This window comes from Staurois parvus, unplaced genomic scaffold (genome assembly GCF_062004578.1).
Source record: "Staurois parvus isolate SC_StPar_1 unplaced genomic scaffold, SC_StPar_1.0 ptg000580l, whole genome shotgun sequence".
Lineage (NCBI taxonomy): Eukaryota > Metazoa > Chordata > Amphibia > Anura > Ranidae > Staurois > Staurois parvus.
This window is the reverse complement of record NW_028318376.1, coordinates 327,892-348,596: the sequence shown is the minus strand read 5'-3', so window position 1 is coordinate 348,596 and position 20,705 is coordinate 327,892. Positions and strand designations below refer to the sequence as shown.

Here is a 20,705-nt window from a genome sequence, read left to right as displayed (position 1 = left end):
CTTCCGAAATTTGAATTTCAAATAGAATAGATTTGAATTTGAATAGAATAGATTAGCATAGAATAGAAAAGACAATAGAATAAAATGAAATATAACCATCTTCTAAAACTCGAATTTCGAATAGCATAAATTTGAATAGAATATATTAGAATAGAATAGAAACGAAATAGAATAGAAAAGAATAGAATAAAAAATAAAAGAAATTTTTTTTAAAAAACAACAGAATAGAATAAAACAATATATATAACTGTCTTCAGCAATGTGAATTTCTAATAGAATAAATTTGAATGCTGATTCAATACTTTTCGATTTGATCTGAAAATGAATTAAATGAATGTAACTAAATTAAATTATTTAAATAACAAAACAAAATTTATTTTTTTGTTCTGTAAATGTCTAGCTGAAACCAATAACTACTACTCATTATTTTTATTATTAGACCTGTCTGATGCCTTTGACACAGTTGACATCCTCCTAAAAAAAACTCCACTCCCTTGGCCTCCAAAACTCTGCTCTTTAGAGGTTCTCCTCCTACCTAATTTAGTCTTCCTTCAGTACTTCCTACAACTCTATCTCTTTTTTCTTTCCCTTTCCTTAGAAGTCCCCCAAGGTTCTGTCCTGGGACCCATTCTATCCTCTTGTCTACACCTCCTCCTTTAATCAGTTGATATCCTTGCATGGCTTCCAATATAATCTTTATGCTGATGACACACAAATATATCTCTCTACTCCTGACCCCCAAAAACTACTGAGCTCATAACATTTCCTCCTCCTCCCATGCCCCCTCCCTTGACTTTCCCAATGAGATGAATAGCACCTCTGCTCTTCTCTCCATTCATGCCAGGGTGCTGTAATCCCAGACTCTGACCTCTATTTTCAGCCCCACATCCAATCACTGTCTAAATCTTGTCACCTTCACTTCCATAACATTTATGAAATGCACCCCTTCTTAACCAATGAAAAATTACTCATACTATTTAACCCCCTGACGCCGAGCGTACACAAATATGCGGCCTCTCGGCCTTGACGCCGAGCAGCCGCATATTTGCGTGCAATTAAAAAATACATGTACTTAATGATACCATGCGTATGGAGGAAACGCTGGCATTTGCCAATGAACATAAGTTGCTGTGGTTGGTCTGGCTCCATTTCTCCTCCTCTTTGTCTCTCCGAGATTTGTGTTCCCCTGTCGTGCCTTAACGGAGTTGAGCCCTACTCCCCCGAGTCTTTTTCATTTTAGCATGTTCATCGGTGTGGCCCTGTGGTCCGTATTGGGGTGCAGCCGGTGGGGTCATTCTAATGCGATACTGATGGATGATCACCTTGTCTCTACTTGTTGCCATGCTCGTCTCCCGACCCTCTTCTTTTTCTTTCCTCTCTTCCTTGAATATCCTTTCCTTCCCCCCCCTTTTTTTTTTCTTCTCTCCTTTTCCTCTCTGTCTGGGTGTATTCTCTTGGTTTTATGGAATTATCTCATTATTGTTGAATACCGCCTGTCTGGAGATGCCCCCCTTGTATCTATGTTTGGATTCATCTTCCTTCATCCCCATGGATCATACTCATACCTATGTTGTTGTTTTTGCCCATTCCATTGTCGATGTTCTTATTATTTTCTTGCTATATATTGTTTCATTTGATACAAAATCTAATAAAGACAAATCTAAAATCTAATAAAGACAAATTTGCCTTAAAAAAATACATATGTTCAGAGAGCGCGCGCCCTGTGCACTCCCAGCGCATACAGTATGTCCGTGACTCACAGAAAAGGTCCTGATCTCCCCTTTCGATCAGGACCTTTTCCGATCATGTGCCCACCGTGACGGCGAATCACGGTGGTCACATGACCCTAAAACTCCGCCCGCCTCCCAGCTTCTGAAACTCTTAAAGGGCAGGGAGGTGCCGGCAAGAAGAGGTTAAAAAGTATATTGAAGTGTGTAATAAGTAAATGATCCTCTACCTGATCCTACCATGAGCAGTCAAAATGTAGAACTCATTCTACCTGTCACACTAATGTGTCTGTGAGATACAAATTCTAGATGCAGCAGTTAGGCCAACTTCTGTTAGCGATAGCTCACCAATGGAGTTCCTGAGTCATTTAAATACTACTGCATAGTTTTGTTTGTCAGCAAAACAAATAAAAAACTGAATTTGTCACTTTTGGGTATTATAATACTGATATTCATAGCCTTTTTTCTATATAATTTGTTTATCTCAATAGAAACATACAGCAATTGCCATTAGGTGACCTATATTATTTATCTAGTCTAGTCAGACTTGTTCGCTGAGATCTAGCTGTAACTCAAAAGTTTCATATTCCTGGAAGATGAAAGTTTACAAATGGCAACAACTAGTGCTGTCTTTATGTAGTGCCCCATCTAGCGGATTATGGGTGTTTTTAACAGTCGCTGCAAGAAAAGTTAGGCTCTATGAGAGAATAAATTCCTTGGATTATTGTTGGTCTCACCTCCGCTTCTTCCAGAGCCAGCTGTACCTCTGACTTCTCCTGCTCTACCTGTTTCTTCACCTTTTCTACTTCATGCAGACTCTTGTTACCTTCACTGATCTGATCAGTCAGGTCTGAAATCTCCTCTGAAATGGAATAGAGATTTGTAATAAATGAACAATCTTCTCACATTTGATCAAAGTGATGTTACAGTTTTACAATCTGCTCTATAGTTTAAACTTCCCACTAGCTATTTAACTATCTTCTATGTCCTGCCAACAAGATCTCTGTACCTGAGTTTCCATGTCCACCCATATGTAATAGGCATTATGAACTATTTTTTAGATTTACCCTTTATTTTAGGTTAAAGTAATATTGTCATGGTAAAAAAAAGTAAAGGTGCCCTTCAAGAGAGGAGCTCTTATTCTCACATTTCTGGTAGGTCATGTCTCCTACCTTTTCAGCACTGCAGCCAGAGGATGGAACTATGGTAAAAGGCAGGAGACAAGGGTACCTGACACTCCCAGGAGTGTTCAATGCCAAAGAGTCTGCTGGAGACTGCAGTGCTAGAACTGAGAAAAGGTAGAAGACATAGGCCACCAGAGAGGTTAGAATAGTTCTACTATTACAGGACTTCTTTTTTTAGACATGGTCGCTTTAATGTTTTTCATACATAAAGAAGACATAAGACTCCCTTGAGTGTGATAGAAGTAGCATAATTTCAGGTAGGAACTGGGAAATGCATTGGTAAAGCGGAGGGTACAAGGGTTATAAAAAGTAAATGGCAGATTCTGATCACAATTCTCATTATTTCTATCAATGTAGCCTATTACAATGCTGACCTGATGATAGATCCTTATAGGTCAGAAATATGTTGCACGCAAACAGTAACTGCATATATAACACAGCTTTGATAAAAGTTTTCTCTTTCTTCTTAAGTTCAATCTGCCTAAAAATGTCTATCATAAAGTAAACCTATGCTTTTAATAATTATTTTCTGTTATCAAGCAAGGTGGCTACCTTGCAGATTTTTGTTTTCCCTCTTCACAGTTTCCAAGTTATCTAAGACTTCTTCATAGGCATTCTTCAATTTGAAGAGCTCTGTGCTGAGGCTGCGGGCCTCCTTTTGTGAAGCTTCCAGTTCAGCCTGGGCTTCCTCATACTTCTGTTTCCAGTCAGCTAGAATCTTGTCAAAGTTCCTTTGCTTCTTGTCCATGGCAGCAGCAGCAGCATTGGATTTCTCCAGATCAATCATTATGTCTTCCAGTTCACTCTGCAGACGATGCTTGGTTTTTTCCAGAGATGCACACTTTGCATTAGCTGCCTCAACTGCTTCTTCAGCCTCTTGGAGGCGTATAGCTAGCTTTTTCCTATGGACAGAGACAGAGAATTAAATATATGGACAAGCTTATTTAAAGGATGAGTTCACCTTTTAGTAAAAAATAATAAAAGCACATTTTTTTGCAAGTAAAAAAATGTTAATTTATTAATTTTGTCTGCAGGAACCTGTAAAGCATTGCACCAGCGATCAGCAGATCACTGGTTCCATGCAGGTCTCCTACAGACCTGTCAGAATATCTGCTTGCCCATACAGGATGTACAAGCAAGCAGATACTGTGTACTGACAGGAAGTATGAATGAAGGACTATTGAAGGACTATTCATGGAGGACAGAGGACAGTGAATGAGTGACGCGGCCGGGTAGGTGGTGACTTTTTTGTCAATTTGACAGCTAGCAAGAGGGGGGGAGAAGATCCCCCTCTAGCTGTCAAAGCAGGGGAGTGGGGACCGGTCTGATCGTAACATGTTACATGTTACATGCTGAATATGGGTGTAACATGTAACATGTTATGAAAGGTGAACTTATCCTTTAAACATATTTTGCATTTTACTCTGCTGTATTAAAAAAAAGACTAAACGTATTTTTCAAATCCGTTTCCTATTGGGCGAGGGGCGAGGGACGAGACAGGGTTGCGCCCTGTCCCCAGCGCTCTTTGGCTTTGGCGCTTCGGACCAATTGCAATGTATCGGGGGTTCCTTACGCGGGACAGGAGTTCAAACTGAACTCCTGACTCTTACTAACCCCCTGACGACGCTTCCTAATTTGCAACAGGTTCTTGAGCGCTTCTCCTTGATTTCGGGTCTCCGTATCAACTTGGATAAGACTGTCGCCCTCAATATTACTTTGGCTTCAGATTTGGTTTCGCGCCTACAATCCCATTTCCCTTACAAATGGGCTTCCTCTTCTCTTGAATACTTAGGCATTCGCTTGACCCCCACTTATGACTCCTTGTTTGCTGCAAATTATTATCCATTGCTTAGCTCTCTATCCTCTCTTATGCATTCTTGGCAATTTCCGCACCTGTCTTGGATAGGACGGGTTAATTCGGTGAAAATGACCATCTTGCCGAAATTGTTGTATTATTTTCGCACACTCCCGGTGCGGGTTCCCCCTCATTTTCTTTGGTTGCTTCAGGTGAAGTTAATGCATTTTATCTGGGCCGATAAGCACCCCAGAGTATCCAAAAGTACGCTTTTTGCCCATAGACTTCAGGGTGGTCTTGGGGTGCCTAATGTGACTAAGTATTATCAAGCGAGCCAGATTGCCCCGCTGTCTATGTTGCACGCCTCTTCCGACGTCCCCCTCTGGGTCCTGTTGGAACTACCTAATTGTGCCCCTATCACACTGTCGACGCTTCTATGGCTTCCCCCTGCCCTGCGCCCTATGGCACTGAGTCCGATGTTACTTCATGGCCTACAAGTTTGGGACTCGGTACGTTATTCTGGTGGCCTGATGTCACCTTTTCTGCCTTTGCTCCCAATTATTAACAACCCTCTTTTCCCACCGGGTTTAGATCACCTAGGGGCGTTTTCTTGGTGGGTGACTAATGGTTTTTCGCAGGTGCGACACTTTTTGATTTTTCAGTCCTTTCCCACCTGGAACTCTCTTCGGGAATCCCGGAATATCCCCCCGGCGGAATTCTTTCGATATCTTCAATTGTGACACTGGCTGCTCTCGCTGCGGGGTACTTCTGCTTTCCCGTACCAGAAATTTGCCTTTGAACAGCTTTTCCAACAGCGTCCGGGTGCTCCGGGCCTTATATCCCTTCTTTATGCAGCTCTGAACAGACGCTCGTCGCATACTTCTCTTTCATATGTTGTTCAGTGGGAGCACGACCTGGGAGTGGCTGTGGATCCGGAGGACTGGAATAAGGCCTGGTCACTCATAGCTAAATGCTAATTTAATACGACCACACTGGAGGCAGCCTATAAGGTATTGTTTCGTTGGTACTGGGTTCCGGCTCGGTTGGCTCGGGCTAACCCTGCCTGTAGTGATCAATGTTTTCGGGGTTGTGGCCATCATGGTGATGTATTGCATATCTGGTGGTCATGCCCGAGACTGTTTCGTTTTTGGTCTCATGTGTTTGACCTCCTTTTCACCTTGTTCCATCTCTCCATACGCCGGGATGCTCGGTATGCTTTGCTTCATTGCCCCATACCGGGCCTCTTGGCTCACCAGCAGAAGTTGGCTTCCTATCTGTTTTTATCCACCACTAGAACAATTGCTCAGGCCTGGAAGAGTCCGTTTGTTCCTCTTCAGGGGGTGCGGGATCGTATGACCACTATGATGCTCAACAAACAGATATCGAGTATCCGCAACGACTCCCAAAGTAAATTTTTGAAAATATGGGAGCCGTGGTTGCAATATGCCTTTCCCTCACTCCCCCCGGCTAGTCTGGGGATGTAATGGCGTTCGGTATTGGCGCTCTTGGACCCCTGCTCTTTGCCCCCCCCTTTTTTTTTTTTCTCTCCTCTTTCTTCCTTTTTCTCTCTCTCTCTGTTTTTGGTGTGACTGGACAGCTGCATTTAGTTGTTATAGTCAGTTACATTAATGTTTTGTAACTTATGTGCCATTGATCGCCCCTGCGTGTTTTATTGCCTCTGTTTTATACTGTTTAAAAAATTAATAAAAACCATTGAAATAGAAAAAAAAGACTAAACAAACACAATCTAATTTTAACTGGTTGCAACTGATTTGCTGTTTTGTAAATTTTACTCATAAAAATTAAAGGGCAAATCTACTTGTTACTTAGTGAGTGTAATCACCCATTTGGTTTTTAGAGATGTTGCTAGATTATGTATATTATTCTTTTTGGAGACACATTTAAAAGAGAAGTTTGTTTGGGTTTTTTTCCCAAATTTTACTTACCTAGGTGGATGCAGCATTGGTCTTATGCTGTATCTGTTCCCCGCCAGCTCTAAGGGAGAGAGCTCAGCAATCATATGACTGCTGATCACTGAGTTCTCACCGCTGCCCTGAGCAGAGAGCATTGACTGTCAGTCACCGCTCTCTGCATTGCCCCCCAAGCTCACTGGCTGTGGAAAGGGAGTGAGTGGCTGGTTCAGGCTGTTAGCAGATTGCTGACATGCTGAGCCAGGTGCCGCTCCAGACTCTGGGGTGGATCCCAACTTTAAAATCCGGATCTTTCCGCAGCCTGGGTCAGCTGAGTGATGTCAGCCGACAGCGGGATTCAGCTTCCTGTCAGCAACAAAATGGGTCAGAGGAGTGCAAAATGAACTGCACTCCTGTGGTCCATAGGAAAAGTACAGCCAGAAAATCTTTGGCTGTACTTCTCCTTTAATTTTATGCAGATAAGTATATAAGTCCAATACTTGTGACAGTAATTTTGAAGACTGGTTATTAAATAAACTGCCAGCTTACTTTGCTTCCTCTAACTCTTCCGTCCTCTGAATGGCATCAGTTTCATATTTATTCCTCCAAAGTGCCACTTCAGCATTGCATTTTGAAAGATTCCTCTGGAGTTCTGATTTAGCTTCCTGCTCTTCATCAAACTGTTCACGTAGGAGGTCACAGTCATGTCTTGAAGACTGCAGTGCATGTGCTAGTGCATTTTTGGCCTGTGAAAATAAAATGGAACTATAAAATGTGGTTATGTAGAAGGGAAGGGATAACATTCTTTATGGCAAAGTAACATTAAGACTCTTAGTGGAAATAAAATAGTTGGGATTGTTGCTAATACTAATTGTTTAGATGATAGATTTCATCATATAACTTGCTCTGGAAAAACAGCAAGCTTTGTCTGGTTGCCATTTTACTGGCAACGACTCCACTTTTTTCAGGAGGGTTAGATACATGGGAAAGGACTTTAGCACTATGACAAGGTATTTTTGTGGTTAGAATGAGGTAAGCAAGATATTATGAATGTTGAAAGTCTTGTGAAATTGTTCCTCATTGTTTTTTTTAAAGCTAGCCTAAGCTCTTCCATTGTTTTTTGGTTTCATTCATTTTGGCACACCAAAGACTTAAGAGAGAGGGGAAGTTTGTTTCCAGCACAAGGAGGTACATTTTTTTTGGTGGATTAGTAGCAAGTTTTTTTAAGTGATTTTGGGAATTGAAATCGAGTGAAGAAGAAAGGCCACATGTTTTTTTAACCAAAGTTTATATCTATTATCTTGAATGCTTGAAAGCCAAAATACCAGGTATTTCCAAAAGTGTACAGCATTGTACCTTCATGTTGGCTGGATCTCCAGCATAGGGATGAGGTATGAGGGTATATATAGAGTCTAAACTTTGTGACCCTGTACCCAGATATGAGAATCCTAAACACAGACTCCTGAATTTTGTTCAACATGGAACTTTATGTTCTGTATGTTCTAGGGTAAATTTAAACTTAAGATTTTTCCCATATTTTGATAAGTCATGTGTTGGGTTGGTTACAATGAGATACAATTTAGAAAAGCTGTGGCTCTTGACAGAGTTCTTCAAAAGGTTTAATTCTGCCAAAGTAGTTGGGTCTGCTACGTAGCCACATTAGGTAATGTATTTTGGTTTTCCAGGAAAGTAGCAATAGGTCTCTCATGGCCTGAATCATCATGAATATGTTATACTTAGCTAACATAAAAAATTCCTTTAAACAGAACTTGTATTAGTTTTAATAAGATTTTGGAGGCACAGTCATGAACACCTGATAAAAAGTTAGAGTTACCAATGACTGGGGTCATTGTTAAATTATGGGTACCTTAATGACTATTTTTATAGCAGTTATTTTTGTTTAATCTGTAAAATCATAGAAAAATCCTATTTTTTCTATAACACTGATAACCTTTAACTACAGTTACTAAATAATACTATTTCCAAAACAGTATTCAATTATCTACAAATGAGTTATAGGTTTGGTTTACTAGAATAACATCACATCACCTATCTGTCAACGGGAGCCTTTTCAATACTTCTCTTCACCAGTAATGTTTTTATTTTTTTATGTCCAGATTATCTTTATGTATTAAGGTTGAAGCTGATCAGATATAAATAACTAACGATGGAATACCTTTGTTTCTTCCTCCAGTTGTCTTCTCAGATCCTCAATTTGTTGAGTAAAAGAAGACTTCCCTCGTGACAACTGACTTATTAATGATTCCTTCTCTTCAAGAAGTCTTGCAAATTCACCTGTTAGGTAGAATTCCAAAAGAATACATAATTCAACTTCCACAATAATAAGTATTTGTGAGATAGCGTAACACAGGATCACGGGGTTGAGGCCAACAAACTAGCACAGAACAAATGAGGTACATTACAGTCCATGGCATTCTGAGTGAAGACAATCCTAATTTCCAGTTTTCCATGATTACTGGGATTTGTCCCATGAAATGTACCTGGTTTTAATATCATAAAATCACTGATTTATATCTAATAGTACTCTACAAGCTCTTCATATTTATTTCTAAAAGGCCAACACCACCTGTAGGTACAGGCACAATCACTTTTACATCCAGTGTTTATTCTGGATTTGCAGCTTGTATATGTGTGCCCCCCCTCCTGACCTGTGCTGTGATTGGACACAGTATGAATTTGGCAGCGGATTTCAGCCAATCATTTTGGCTAAAATCAGCTGATCAGCTGTTTCCAATCATACACAAAGTATTTACAAACACACAGAACTCTGTGTGCATAGAAACAGCTATCTGGCTGTATTTTCTCCCTGCAAAGCAGGGAGAAAAAAGAGCCAGATAGTAAAGTAAAAGCAGCACATATTACACAATGTTAGGCACACAACCCCTTGATTGCCCCCAGATGTTAACCCCTTTCCAGCTAGTGTCATTAATTCAGAGTCAGTGTACAGTATTATCACTATATAAGAGTCACTAGCAATGTCAGTGTCAGTTACCCTCCCAGATTGTGTCTGTTAGTGCGAGATTGCCAGCCATCCTATCACAGTCCCACTATAGGTCGCTGATCACCGCCTTTAGAGTATAGTGTCTATAGCTGTGTAAATTCCAGTATGTATACCATAGTTTGTAGATTCTGTAACTTTCGCACAAACCAGTTAATAAACATTTATGGAGATTTTTTTTTACCAAAGACACAAGCAGAATACATTTTGGTCTCAATTTAAGAAGAAATTAGATTTTATAAATATTTTCATTGGATATGTTTGATAACAGAAATTAGAAAATATAATTTTTTAGAAATCTTTTTCAATTAAAAACCAAGTGGTGATCATATACCTTCAAAAGAAAGCACTATATGTGTGAAAATAATGCTAAAAATGTCATTTGCGTACAGTGTTGCATAACCGCGCAATTGCCAGTTAAAGTAGCGCAGTGCTGAACAGCAAAAATAATGGCCTGGTCCTGAAAGGGGTAAAACCTTTAAGCTGTCAAATGATTAAAAAAATATGTTTATTCCAATTAAATTAACATATCACGAGTATGTGACAGTTGATCTAGTTGCAAATTGAGCATTTTTACTTGAGCAAAGTAAAACAGTGTTCCTTTTGAATACCCAATGATCTGCAAAGGAATTTGAAAAAAAGAATATTGCTTTGCATGTGATTAGATGAGTGAAGTGATTACAGCTTAAATTTTTCATTCTTCTAAGTGAACATTTAGTTAATAAACTCCTATGATTTAAGTTAAATGAATGTCTGAATAACAGATAAAATAGTATAAAGCACATTTGCTTTAATATAATAGCAGCCATACAGCACCATCTAATGATGTAGCTGTTGTTTGCAACATACTCAATAAATAACAGCTGCCAAATATGCTCTTTATGTTCCTAATCTGAAGTCTGAAAATACATGTGCCATTTGTGCATTTAAGAGCTGACTGTCTGCAAATCCATTAAAAGAATACAGCTCATACTTTCAATCTCTAAGCCATCTGTTTCGGCATAAGCAGGCACACGAAGTCTGCTATGCACGCAGGTACGTTTCTTTAAAAAAACCAGATCTATTGAGAAATTATAAAACAACACGACATGGAAGAAAATACTTCCGTCTTCAGACATATTGCTATTTTCTACTCTGCGTGGGCTGTAGTACTGTGGATGAAAGTTAAGTGTAGGTAATAGTGTATTGAACTATCTTGTTTATTGCTTTCTGCTTATTTTAAAATGTTCTTATAAATTTATATAATACTATTAAAGCAGTGATTTTAGAGAACAAAGTTTTCCAACCATTCTCAGTCTGCAGTCTTCCTTTTTGAGTGGTGAGGTCATTCGTTTGACGGGTCATTTCATCCAACTTGGCCTTTGCTTCATTAAGTTGGTCTTCATATGTGCGACACAGTTTTTCTGATATGGCCTGTATTAAATATGTAAATGTCCTTAGTGGCATAAAAATATTAACTGTACATATCTATGGTTATATTACTTTACAGTACTGTATTTCATAACTTTTCCTTTAAATGGAATCTGAAACAAGATTCTGATGAAAGCAGACCTTATTCGTGTGTCATATACCAGTTCTATAGCAGTGATGCTAAACCTGTTTACCAAGTCACTTTCCTGAACTAGCATGTCTGATTTAAATAATTATATGGTATAATTAATTATATAATATAATGAATAAAGTAAATACAATTAAATCAGAGGTCACTGGGAAGAACCACTTAGCACAGTGGGGGACACAGGAGATTGATACTCTCGAAAGTTTCTCTGAGAATAGACTGCAAGGGATAATATCTCAGCATTAGTGGTGTTCAGTAGAGTGGGCAATGGGAGAGGTAAGAGCTCTTTTTTTAATAAAAACTTTATTGATAGAGTTGCTTTAGAGAATAACTTTAGTATTAATCCATTTCAATGAAACGAGCCAACACATAGTGATATACCATGAGTGCAACAAAATATTATCTACCTTGGATTTGGCCAGCTGCTCCATGTTAGAAGATAAATCATCTGATTCCAGCTTGAGTTCGCTCTTCTCTTTCTCTAGCTTTTGCTTGACTCTCTGAAGGTTGTCAATTTGCTCTCCAAGCTCTGAAACTGTGTCTGCATGCTTCTTCCGGAGAGCAGCTGCTGTGGCCTCATGGTGTAAAGTGGCTTCTTCGAGATCCCTGCGCATCTTCAGGTACTCTGCCTCTCTCTTCTTATTCATCTCCAGCTGAGCAGATGTTGCTCCCCCAGCCTCTTCTAGTCTCTCACTTAATTCTTCTAATTCTCTGGAGAGATCTGACCTTTGCTTTTCTACCTTGGCTCGTGCTGCTCGTTCAGCTTCCAGTTCCTCTTCTAACTCTTCAATACGAGCCTAAAAAGTAAGCAATATCATAGGTAAAATGACAAGAGCACTATGGGGCTTATTTAATAAAAAAAAGATTGCAATCCTGTGTAACAAAGCAAAACCCACTCACCACAAGAAGCATGATCAATACTGAAACGTGTTGCCAAAATGTCATTGTTCTGTATACGTACACATCTTAAGTTTTTGTTGGATGTATTGCTGACCTTACAAAAATACTACTTCATTGGCTGTTATATTACGCTGGTGTACAGTGATAAGAAATTCACCCTTTTCTCTGACTTTCATGCTTGTTCTGTGTCTATAACTGAAAAACTGAACCCAGACACAGCCAAGCAACTAGCATTTTGGGAAGCAGACTAGCACTTGCAATCTAGCTACATATGTGTTTTTATTAAATATATTTTCTAAATTTTATGAGCATGAGATACCGATAAAAGAGAGCCCACATCTGCATATTCATTATTCCAGCATACAGTAAACAGAGGCAGTGTTGGTGCTGTTTAAAATCAATGTAAAAAAACTTAAGAGTATCAGTAGAATATTGGTTTTGGACAATAGACATACACAGGAAATAATGTAAATTTTCAAACTGAATTCTAGTTATAGTATACATATTATTTGACATTTACTAACAGACAATTTCCTATGTGAAGACGTTTTTCTGTTTACCACGTCAAGGTCTTAAAGTGGAGTTCCAGCTGTTTTTGTGTTTATTAAAAGTCAGAAGCTACAAAAACTGTAGCTGTTGACTTTTAATAAACACACACTTACCTGTCCCAGGGTCCAGCGATGTACCTACCAGTGCAGTCCCTTCTCTCCTTCTGTCCTCCATAGCATTGGAATCTCTACTGTGGGCACCAGGCTGTGACAGCTTGTGGCTTCATAGCCTGGTGCCCACTGTGCATGCGCAAGTTGTGACGCACCTCCTCATTGGTCCGGCAGTCTCCTGGGACTTGTGAAAGTTCCCAGGAGACTACGGGAGCAAGGAGGGGGTTGAACTTCCGGGTCACTTCACCGCAGTGAACTGAGCTGGAAGTGGGTACCTGGTTTTGACAGCTCCCCCCTCCCCCCCAAAAAGTGCCTAATTTGGCAGTAAGGGGGGGGGGGGGGGAAGAGGAGGCAAATAAGCAGAGCTTGTGCTTTTGAGTGGAACTTCACTTTAATTGCTTCAATTAGGTGAAGTTTGGTGTCTAACTTCTATTGCTTCACCTTATTCTTAGTAAATCAGCCCCAATGCATCTAGTAAATATCATTAGTTTGTTCCATCAGTGCATAGGTAGCTTCTTTTAGATACAGTACTGTTAGGTTATTATTGCTGTTTTCTTACTTGAAGTTCTTTTATTTTCTTCTGGAGCTGGGTAATTATAGATTGTTCATCTTCCAGTTTAGATGTCAACTGATTGATTTCAAATTCTTTCCTTGGAAATGTGCAAAACAAAATGTTATTTTAAATATACAAATAATATGTCTGTCATCACTTAACTGAAATTTGATTTCTTCTTAATTGTATTTCCATCCCCAACAGAAAACGTTTTACATAATGTTTCTTTCGTCTGTTACATCCAGCAAACACAATATTGTCTGTTAAGACCAACAGATATTTTCTTACTAGCAATGTGCTATACATCAATAGTGCTTTGCCCTAAAGAAAACATGTACCAAATTGCTGGACCCATGGAAAGTCATATTTGTGGATTTTGAACAAACAGAAACATATACACAACATAATAAAATTACTTTTTTAATTTCTCATCCATCTGTTGCTTATCATTTTCCGCATCCATTAGACTCTCCTGTGTCAACTTCAGATCCCCCTCCAATTTCCGTTTTGCTCTTTCTAGGTCCATTCTAACTTTCTTTTCTTGCTCTAGTGAACCTTCAAGCTAAAATACAAAAGTTTCAGTGTCCACATTAATATATTATATTAAAACATAAGAGTGGAAAAACCCTAGAACCTTCTGATGATAGTCCCTGGCATGTATTTTCGTAAGCAGTCATTATATATATATATGAAAAAATCTTACATCATCTACTTGCTGTTCTAGCTTAGCTTTCATTTTGGTCAGGGTGTTGACTTTGTCTTCTTCAGCCTGAAGGTCATCCAGAGTTTGCTGATGTGCCTCCTGTAGAGCTTTTTTCTCTTTAGTTAGTTTAGTTATGGTTTCATCAAGAGTTGCCATTTCTTCAGTTAAGTTTTTGACCTGAGTAGATGATAATAAAATAGGTATATTCATTAATAAGAATTTCATGTAATATAAATAAGTCTACTATTGCTGCACCTGTGATCAAATGTTGATGTTGATTGGGACACGCACCTTATTTTCAGTTGCATGTTTCTCTTTTTCTGCTTTTGCCAGTGTTATCTCGAGGTCATCAATATCTTTCTTGAGTTCAGAGCACTCATCTTCCAGTTTCCTTTTCTTAGCAGTGAGCTCCGAGTTCATTTCTTCTTCATCCTCTATGCGTTCTGTGAGGTCTTTAATTTTGGCCTCCATTTGTATCTTTGTTTTAATCAGTAGATCACATCTTTCTTCAGCATCAGCCAGAGTATCTTGCTCCTAAAATAAAATGTACATATACGTTTATTAAATCAGTGTACAGTATTTACTCTATATTGTATATGTGCCAAAATATTTATTTTTGTGATCTTTTATATTGCAGACTGATACATAGAGCTGAAGTCTACCACATTTTTTTTTAAAAAACCTCACAGATGTTCTGACTCTTCCCCAATGAGTTCAAAACAATTTTTTTTTATTTCTAAAAACAATTATCCAGAGCACATACTGAATCTTTATATACTTTGAGACTCCAGCAACAAACTTTTCTTTCTAGACTCATATTTGCAGAATCGTAACTTGATCAACTTTGTATATAAAATAATCAGGCTGAATTCTCTACTGGCCTAAATAGGAATTCAATGGGATGAAGTTTTTAAGGTGTGAGAAGAAAGATAAATGGACATCAGAAGACATTATTTCTAAAGCATAAAAAGAAAACATGCACACAATCAAAGTGGGGAGACCCAAATCACATAAATATGCATATTGCACTCACAGTGGACTTTTAGGTAAATGTAATCTCAGAACAATGCAATCTGTTTTCTGGTTTTGTCCCTTTATAAAGTTGATCTCTTGATCTGCTAGAGACCCAAAATAAATATATCACCAGAAGTTTTCATGCTTGAAAACGTAGACATGAACAACTAATTTCTGGCCACAGTAGTTATGCTCTGTATAAGAAGAAGCTTCAGTGCTCTAAAGCTTCAGTTCCTTACCAGTACATTGTCAGTGTAATACTTGCATACAATTTGTGTGATTCCTACATAATTTGGGGTCTTTATTATGGTTGCATGCGGTTGCCATTTTATTTTCATTCCCTCTAGTGGACACATTTGGCCCCAGGAATTTATGACTGCAAACTGTTTTGGTAAACCCAATGTATGGATTTTTTTGTACTAGAGCAAGTACACCAAATGTTTCCACCATTGGTTATTATTTGGTGATGCAAATAGGCAGTATACTGTAGTTTTGAATACTGTTTTTTTTTTCAGTATTACTGAGGGAAAAAGTTTGAACCCACAAGAGCTCAGAAAGATCATACGAATTGCTTGAGGTCAATAAGAGCTAAACCTGACTAAATGACATAAAAACAACCCAGCCTAGCCCAAAGCCTACCATGAGCAGTATAAATAGAAGCATTACCAAGGTTGTATCAGAGAGGTATGAATACTGTTGTAGTGCCTTGTATATTCTTCTAACACATGTATAAATCTACACATTGTATGGTTTCTTACCGCTTGTAGCTGAAGAGTGAGATCATTTTTCTCCTGCACTAAACTGACTTGCTTCTCTTCAAGTTCTTTCCTCCTGGCCTCAGATTTTTCCAGTGCTTCCTTTAGTTTAAGGAACTCCTCCTTCATGTTGGCCATTTCCTTCTCAGTCTCAGCAGACTTCAGCAAAGGCTTGATTTTGAAGAAAAGCTTCATCCAAGGCCAGTTTTTCACAGTCATAAAAGCACGAATATTCCACTGAATGACTAGCAGTGCATCCCTAATAAAGAGAAAAAAGTATATTATGCAGTTTAATCACACATTCATACTGTACTTACAACATAATATGTACAGTTATTACATTAGTATATAATTCATAAATTAACAGTCATTGTGAACACATAGGCTAAAATGTGCACACAATAATAATAGCTTATGGCTACTTGGCTTTGAATCAACAGAAAGCAGAATATATATTTTCCTCTGGTCTCTGTTTGAATTCAATAAGCATATTTTCTACAGTGTGTAGAAACAGTAAAAGCCATGTTATGAGATAATCAGGTAGAGTTTCTGTACTCTCAACCATACAAGAATTACTCTTCTGTTTTTGGAAATCTAACAACTCTGCAAGGTTAAATTGGTTTCAAAGCACCTTACCGTCTCTCCAAAATCTTCTGGAATTCAATTCTCATTAGTTTTCCCCGGACTCTTGCTTGGATCAGTGTTAGAATCTTAGCTAATCTTTCATCTCGCATTTCTTCAAGATGTCCAAGCAAACCAGCTTTGAAAAACACCTACAGCATATATAACTACTTGTTATGTACACAGTTTTACTATATAGATATAAGTCAAGATAGTCATTTATTGGGCCAAATTTACTACAGGGTGAAGTGAGTTAAAATGCAGTGTAGAATAGTGAAATGAACAAAACCACTTAAAATCGGAGATTCCTTGGCTATTGATTGGATTTCTAAAGTGAACAGAGGGTCACTTCACCACAATTTATATTGCAAATCTTCCCGTAAAATGGAAGTGAATGCAATGCCATTTGAATTTTCAGTGATCTCAGACCACTGAAAAGGTTGTTGCTGTTCTAACTCAGCTTAATCTTACCTTAATGTTATGCTTGGCAATGTAGCTTCAAAATGGTAATAAAGCTCTCCTAACATAAATTCATTGCTTTCATTTGGAGCTTAACCTTTCTGCTCTATTACATAAAAGACATGCTATTGTGATATAATTTTAATCAGAAGATTTTGTTGATTATATTTTAGGTCAAATATTTAGGGGTGCACAAATTATGTGAATTTTGTGAATTTTCAACTAAATTTCAACTATATATTCCCCCACATAAAAAGTAAAGATATAAAAATATATGTATTCAAATTTGCTATCAAATTAAAGCCCTATCTGTCCCAAAAAAACATGTATAATATGTTTTGGTAGACTACAAATGTTAAAAAGAAACAGAGTGCAGAACTGAGACATCATCAAAACATGTTCTGGGTCTCAAGGGGATTTAGGGAGAAAGGAACTCAAATTGTTTAGTTAACATTTGCTGTCCACTATTTAATGTTATGATCTCTAATAAACTGAACATCTCTTACCTTTGTGTGACCAAATCGATACTGATTGTGATCAATGTCCAAAGACCCCAAAAGTTTTTCAGATGCTTTTCTGCTGTCTACAAACTTGTCCTCTGGGATAGCATTGGGATTCAATATACGATATCTACAACAGATCCACATAAGATACACTATAGTGTAAATTATATTACCTACTTTGCTGTACAATCACTGTTTTCTATGAGCCCTGCTTATATGTGCTGTATATCACAGTGTTTAATATAATTATCATGAGCCTGGCTATTTTATCTTCCAGTATGTATGTTTAACTAAAAAATAATGTCTGAGACTTTTTAGACCATACAACTCTGGAGATATCTCAACATTCTATGGTAGGAAATGGACATATTTAAATGACAAATGTTATTCACACACCGCACTTTGTTTATGACACTATGATTATAAATGTTATTCGCTCTTGCCAAGATAGAACAAAAAAATCATGTGACTATTTTTCTACCTCTGTTTGAAGTCAGCATACAGAACCCTGTTTGGAAAGCCTTTCCGACAGATCCGAATTCCCTCCAGGACACCATTACAACGCAGCTGATGAAGAACCAGAAAAGGGTCCATTGCACCTGGTTTGTAAGCAAACACAACACATAAACACATATCAGTAAGGCTGTATTACTTATCAAAATGTATTGGCAAAATATTGATTTTCTCTTTCCTTCCTCAAATACCTATAAAACAACGAGCAACGAATTAAGATTATACTATCTATACTACTATATACAAATAAATATTTCTAATAAGTGGGCAAACACTTTCCTTTTTTTTGGCTTTATTGTGGTTTAAAATTGAGTTTTACCTGGTGTTTTGGTTTCATTGGGAATGATGCAACGCACAAAGTGAGGTGATGTTGATTTAAGGTTTGTCATCAGTTTGTTAAGATTTTCCTAAAATAAAACAAATTAGATTAGTAAAGGGCATTATGTTGCCAGCATATTTCTTAATATACTTTTCTGGGAATTTGTGGTATCATTACTACAAGTTTTTCATTCTAATATCAGAATAATTTATTTTGCACAATTAGCATTTCTGAAAATTATGCCAGTAAAGAGATAATCCTTTATAGAGTAACTCTGCTTTTCACAGGGCCATTCCTATAGTCACTTAAAATATTGCACTTGTGGTTAGTTTTGCTAGCATGCAGATTCATTCTCTAGAATGGCAGGTGGGTGTCATAAAGCAAGAAACTCATCACAAGCCTGCTGTCTAAGAAAAAAAATCATTATCTTGCTATTGGCAAAAATATCAAAATGGATATAATTTCAGTATACAGACTAGTATCACTTTTGTCTTAGATGACCTCCTCCATCCCATATCATGCAGGCTCCACTGCCATGGTCTATGTATTCAATATACTGTAGGTAGGTGTCACCAATCAAATATCTTACCACTCAGTTTGAAACCACACTGGTGTCATTTCATGATTTGCAGGCAGATGAGGATGACAGAAAATTAACTACTGCTACCAAGAAATCACATAAAATCCCCCAAAAGCCTACATTTAGTACTGCCAGAATTACAGTTTAATTATAATAAAAGAGATTGATTATGGAAGACAAAGAGGCTGTTCACTTTGCAAGGGAATTTTCCCTTAGCTTCATGGATGTGGCAAACATTAACTTTGCAGAGCATATTCAATCCTGTGTGCAGGCAGTATTTTTTTGCTTTTACATGACTGGATTGTACACTGCTCAAAAAAGATTAAAGGAACACTTTTTAATCAGACTATATACTATCAAGTCAATTAAACTCCTGGGATATTGATCTGGTCAGTTAAGTAGCAGAGGAGGTTGTTAATCAGTTTCAGCTGCTTTGGTGTTGGTGTCAATGAGACAACCCCCAAAACAGGAATGGTTCTACAGGTGGAGACCACTGACATTTTTTTCCCTACTCATCTCTTCTGACTTTCACTAGTTTTGTATTTGGCTAGGGTCAGTGTAACTACTGGTAGCATGAGGCAATATCTGAAACCTATCAATATGTGCCATTGCCAGAAGGTTTGCTGTGTCTCCCAGCACAGTGTCAAGATCATGGAGGAGATTCTAGGAGACAGGCAGTTACTTCAGGAGAGCTGGACAGGGCCGTAGAAGTTCCTTAACCCATTAGCAGGGCCGGTATCTGCTCCTTTGTGAAAGGAGGGAATGAGCCCTGCCAGAGCCCTACAAAATGACCTCCAGCAGGCCACTGGTGTGAATGTCTGTAACCAGTCAGAAACAGACTTCACAAGGGTGGCTTGAGGGCCCAACGTCCTCTAGTGGGCCCTGTGCTCAATATGCCGGGCGCACCATAGAGCTCGATTGGCATTTACCATTGAACACAAGAATTGGCAAGTCCTCCACTGGCACCCTCTGATTTTCACAGATGAGAGCAGGTTCACCCTGAGCACATGTGACAGATGTGAAAGAGTCTGGAGAAGCCATGGAGAACGTTATGCTTCCTGTAACATCATTCAGCATGACCGTTTTGGTGGTGGGTCAGTGATGGTCTGAGGAGGCATACCCATGGAGGGACACACAGACCTCTACAGGCTAGACAATGGCACCCTGACTGCCATTAGGTATCAGGATGAAATCCTTGGACCTATTGTCAGACCCTACGCTGGTGCAGTGGGTCCTGGGTTCCTCCTGGTGCATGACAATGCCTGGCCTCATGTGGCGAAAGTATGCAGGCCATTCCTGGAGGATGAAGGAATTGATACCATTGAACAGGCCCCACACTCACCTGACCTAAATCCAATAGAACACCTCTGGGATATCATGTTTCGGTCCATCCGATACCACCAGGTTGCACCACAGATTGTCCAGGAGCTCAGTGATGCCCTGGTCCAGATCTGGGAGGAAATACCCCAGGACACCATCCGTCGTCTCATTAGGAGCATGCCTTGACATTGTCAGGCATGCATACAAGCACGTGGGAGCCATACAAACTACTGAGTACCGTTTTGAGTTGCTGTAATGAAATTTTAGCAAAATGGACTAGCCTACTGCATAATTTTTTTCACTTTGATTTTCGGGGTGTCTTTGAATGCAGTCCTCTGTAGGTTGATAATTTTCATTTCCATCAAAAGATGGGGAATCCTTATGTTCCTAACACATTACCCAGTCCATATTAGTATAGATATCCAGCATGATATTTTTCCCCATTGAGATCTGATGTGTTTTCAAAGTGTTCCTTTAATTTTTTTCAGCAGTGTAGAAGTCAACAGAGCTTCATCTCATTCACTATGCTAATGGTAATTCCCTTGCAAAGTAAACAGGCTATTTGCCTTTAGTAACTCATCCCTTAAGTGTCTAAGTGCACATTAATGTATTT

The 20,705-nt window shown here is 38.6% G+C and overlaps 1 protein-coding gene across 1 annotated transcript in view; it reads right to left on the bottom strand.

Moving 5' to 3' along the window:
• MYH15 (myosin heavy chain 15) overlaps positions 1–20,705 on the bottom strand; it is a 75,410-nt gene that overhangs the window by 19,695 nt on the left and 35,010 nt on the right. Inside the window, exons 19-33 of the mRNA XM_089692233.1 lie at positions 18,193–18,280; positions 17,842–17,959; positions 17,364–17,487; positions 16,414–16,550; positions 15,781–16,036; positions 14,300–14,542; positions 14,009–14,185; positions 13,722–13,867; positions 13,312–13,402; positions 11,601–11,990; positions 10,922–11,048; positions 8,793–8,911; positions 7,166–7,362; positions 3,464–3,813; positions 2,465–2,589 (exon numbers count right to left, since the gene is read on the bottom strand). Coding sequence (XP_089548359.1) covers positions 2,465–2,589; positions 3,464–3,813; positions 7,166–7,362; positions 8,793–8,911; positions 10,922–11,048; positions 11,601–11,990; positions 13,312–13,402; positions 13,722–13,867; positions 14,009–14,185; positions 14,300–14,542; positions 15,781–16,036; positions 16,414–16,550; positions 17,364–17,487; positions 17,842–17,959; positions 18,193–18,280 — 2,688 coding nt within the window. The remainder of the gene's footprint in view (positions 1–2,464; positions 2,590–3,463; positions 3,814–7,165; positions 7,363–8,792; positions 8,912–10,921; positions 11,049–11,600; positions 11,991–13,311; positions 13,403–13,721; positions 13,868–14,008; positions 14,186–14,299; positions 14,543–15,780; positions 16,037–16,413; positions 16,551–17,363; positions 17,488–17,841; positions 17,960–18,192; positions 18,281–20,705) is intronic.